Source organism: Ixodes scapularis, unplaced genomic scaffold (genome assembly GCF_016920785.2).
Source record: "Ixodes scapularis isolate PalLabHiFi unplaced genomic scaffold, ASM1692078v2 PGA_scaffold0__279_contigs__length_252992795, whole genome shotgun sequence".
NCBI lineage: Eukaryota > Metazoa > Arthropoda > Arachnida > Ixodida > Ixodidae > Ixodes > Ixodes scapularis.
This window is the reverse complement of record NW_024609835.1, coordinates 190703389-190706630: the sequence shown is the minus strand read 5'-3', so window position 1 is coordinate 190706630 and position 3242 is coordinate 190703389. Positions and strand designations below refer to the sequence as shown.

At 47.0% G+C, this 3242-nt stretch overlaps 1 protein-coding gene across 1 annotated transcript; it reads right to left on the bottom strand.

Moving 5' to 3' along the window:
- Positions 1-2445: 2445 nt before the first annotated feature.
- LOC120846954 (igE-binding protein-like) lies at positions 2446-2802 on the bottom strand. Its single transcript, XM_040218866.1, has one exon. It carries the CDS (start codon positions 2800-2802, stop codon positions 2446-2448), a length of 357 nt encoding a protein of 118 aa, XP_040074800.1.
- Between the last annotated feature and the right edge of the window lie 440 nt (positions 2803-3242).

Sequence of the window (3242 nt, the reverse complement as noted above, 5' to 3'; positions counted from 1 at the left end):
AAACATAGAACATATGCAATTAAAGTAGGTCAGCACCTCAGCTCAGTAAAGTCCAACAACATCGGCGTACCCCAAGGATCGGTAATATCACCGACCTTGTTCAACCTCGCAATGGCTCCATTGCTGTGGGAGCTTGACAAAATAGAAGGACTCCACTGTACGGTATATGCGGACGACATTACAATATGGACAAACAGAGGCCACTCGAAACGCCAGCAAGAAATCCTGCAAGAGGGATTAAACACGATCGATACATATCTCAAATCGATTGGACTTAATCCATCGCCAGAAAAGACCCGATACATGATTTTCGGCTATATGGCACCTGCCAACGTGAAACTAAAACTTAACGGGACTACTATCGAAAAGACAGAGGATCACCAAATACTGGGAATAACAGCCAATGTTAGGAACGACCCAACTAAATGGATACAAAGAATGACCAAAACGTGGAAACAAGGAGCATCGCTAATCAGAAGAATCGCAAACAGACTCGGAGGGGCGGGAGAAAAAGTGGCTCGAACACTGACTCAAACAGTGCTCATCTCCAAAATTATGTATGGGCTAAGATTTTACAAGATCGATAAAAAGAACATGGAGAAACTGGAAAGTTTACTAAACGATGCGAGACGGTGCATTGCAGGATTGCCACGAAACGTCAAGATAGAAGCACTACACAAATGCGTCCCTTTTCCGAGTTTTGAGGAATTACGAGCGATACAGGAAGAAATGCACAAAATTAAGATGCTCAATACGAAAGAAGGGCGACGCATCATGAATCTGCTAAATCAAGACACGAGCAAACTGGATGAATTTCCGGAACAGATGCCACCATGGGAACGGATAATGGTAGTTCCAGGCTCTCCCATTCCCAAGAACATGGGCCTTGATCACCAGGAAAGAAGAAGAAGATATGCCAAAAAACACAACGAAGAAGTTGAGCTCATCCGCAATGACCCCGAGTTAGCGATATACTATACGGACGCGGCGGTCAGCAACAATAACGCAACGATAGCCTTTCACCTCCTAAACATAGGAACATGGGCATACCCAACAGTCACAGACACCCCGGAAGAAGCCGAAGCGCAAGCAGTCTTGGCTGCAGTAGAACACGCAAGCAGCAGTAGAATAGAAAAGAAAAGAATAACAATTTTTACCGATTCACAAGAGGTTATTAGAGCATGTAAGATACACCATGCGGTAAGCCCGACAATACGAAAAATCCTAAAGGCGGCAATAACAACACTGAAGAAGAAGAATGCAACGATACTCCTGCGTTGGATCCCGGGACACACGGGGATTAAGAGAAATGAGATTGCCAACAAAGTCGCGAAAGAGTATAGTCGTTCCCTCCTTTCCGACAGACCAGGCCAATCTCAGCGAGATCACCCGTACTCTACTGTATTAAAAAGTTTGAGTAAAGAATACGATCCTAGAGCTACCATAAATAAGGCAAAAAAACAACTACAGCAACAACTACGAAACAGGCTTCCCGAAGAACACGATTCTATCCCTTCTGGGCTCAAAAGATACCAAACAGTTCTTTTGAGAAGGGTAAGGACAGGAAGTGCTATAACCCCGCACCTCCTCAAGAAATGGGAAACAAAAGAAAAGTTCAGACAGGACCCGAAATTCATACCAAAACCACCAGAATGTAACTTCTGTAGAGAAAAGATCCCAACAAATATCGATCATCTCCTGTGGAACTGCAAACACTTCAGAAGAGAAAGGGAGGATGCACATGCAACAATAGATCCCGAAGATAAGCCCGAAAACCTTAATGAATGGATAAAACCAGCAGGGGATTCCGGAAGAAGATTTCAACTGCTCAGATCCGTCATTTCCTACCTGGAGAAAACGGGCCTCAGTAAAACTTTTTGAATTTTTTTAGGCCATGCCGTAGAGCAATTGCCTGAGCCTTAATTATGAAAGAAAAAATAAACGTATTTCATCATCAACATATACAACACTCCTCCACACTTAGATAAAGAAGCACTAGTACACCAGTCCATTTGGAAGGCGTCGAGCTCTGCTCGACCGTCGAACTTCCTGAGCAGCTACGCCACTGTCACCATTCAGTGGCATAGGCAGCTCACATTCGCCCGGTTGATCAACATTCTCACTGTCACTCGATCCACTCTCCGAAGAGGCTGATCGGGACGAGCCCTCACTTCGAAAGCGCAAGTGATCAGCATGCACATCACGAATCTGGTTAGCCACCCGCACCAGCTATGTAACCGGACTGATTACTTTCTTTAAGATTCCTATGGTCCAGTTTACTATCTCCCCCCTCACATTTCTGTCCCAAACTCTGTCGCCCACTTAAAAGAGTTTCGTTGGACCTTTTCGCCTATCAGCCAGCTCCTTTTTCTTGTTTTGCTTCTCTCGTCGTGGAAGGGATGTTGCACCTGGCTTGAGCTGCGGCAGTCGGGTCCGCGGAAGCCGTCACAGGAACAGCTCTGCAGGGGCCTTTCCAGTACTTTTGTGTGGTGTCGTCCGGTAGGCAAGTAGGAAACACGACAACTTCTGGATATTTCGTCTCTTCTCTCGGAGGTCGTCTTGAAGTACTTGCTTGAGCAGCGCTCGATTGACTGTTATCACAGCCTTCTCCGCGGCGCCATTTGAAGCCGGGTGGTAGGGTGGCGTCATGCTGTTCACCACTCCTTGATCCTTCAAGAAGTTCTTGAACTCCTCACTTGGAAACTGTGGGCCTCCATCGGTCACCAGTTCTTCGGGTAGTCCAAACTGTGCGAAGACAGCCATAAGTTTTTCGACTGTCTGGGGTGCGGTTGTGAAAGACATGGGCAGGACCTCAACCCGTTTAGAAAAACTGTCAACCAAAACAAACAGGTTGGTTCCCGACTTGGTTGCAAAGTCCAAATGAATACGTTCGAAGACCCGCGAGGTCATCTTCCATGGCAGGAGTGGTACTGGGCGAACGTCGTTTTGGACCGCTTGGCAGATCTCACAAGACTGCACCTTGTTCTCGATCATGGTGTCGATTCCGGGCCACCACACATGCCCTCTCGCAAGTTGTTTCATACGCACCATTCCTGATTATTCTTCATGCAGGCTTTTGAGGGCCGCAGCCTGTAGTGCCTATAGAATCACGACTCTAATCCCCCACAGTAGGCAATCTTGGTCCGTTGACAGCGTCTCCCGCCTCTGCCAGAAGGGTTGCCACCCTGGATTTTGCACGGATGTTGGCCAACCTCTCTTGGTGTGTTCAAGGACACGTTGCA

What these genes read in the sequence shown, in the direction of transcription:
- LOC120846954 (XM_040218866.1), bottom strand. Translation starts at nt 2,802, where the DNA reads ATGTCTTTCACAACCGCACCCCAGACAGTCGAAAAACTTATGGCTGTC.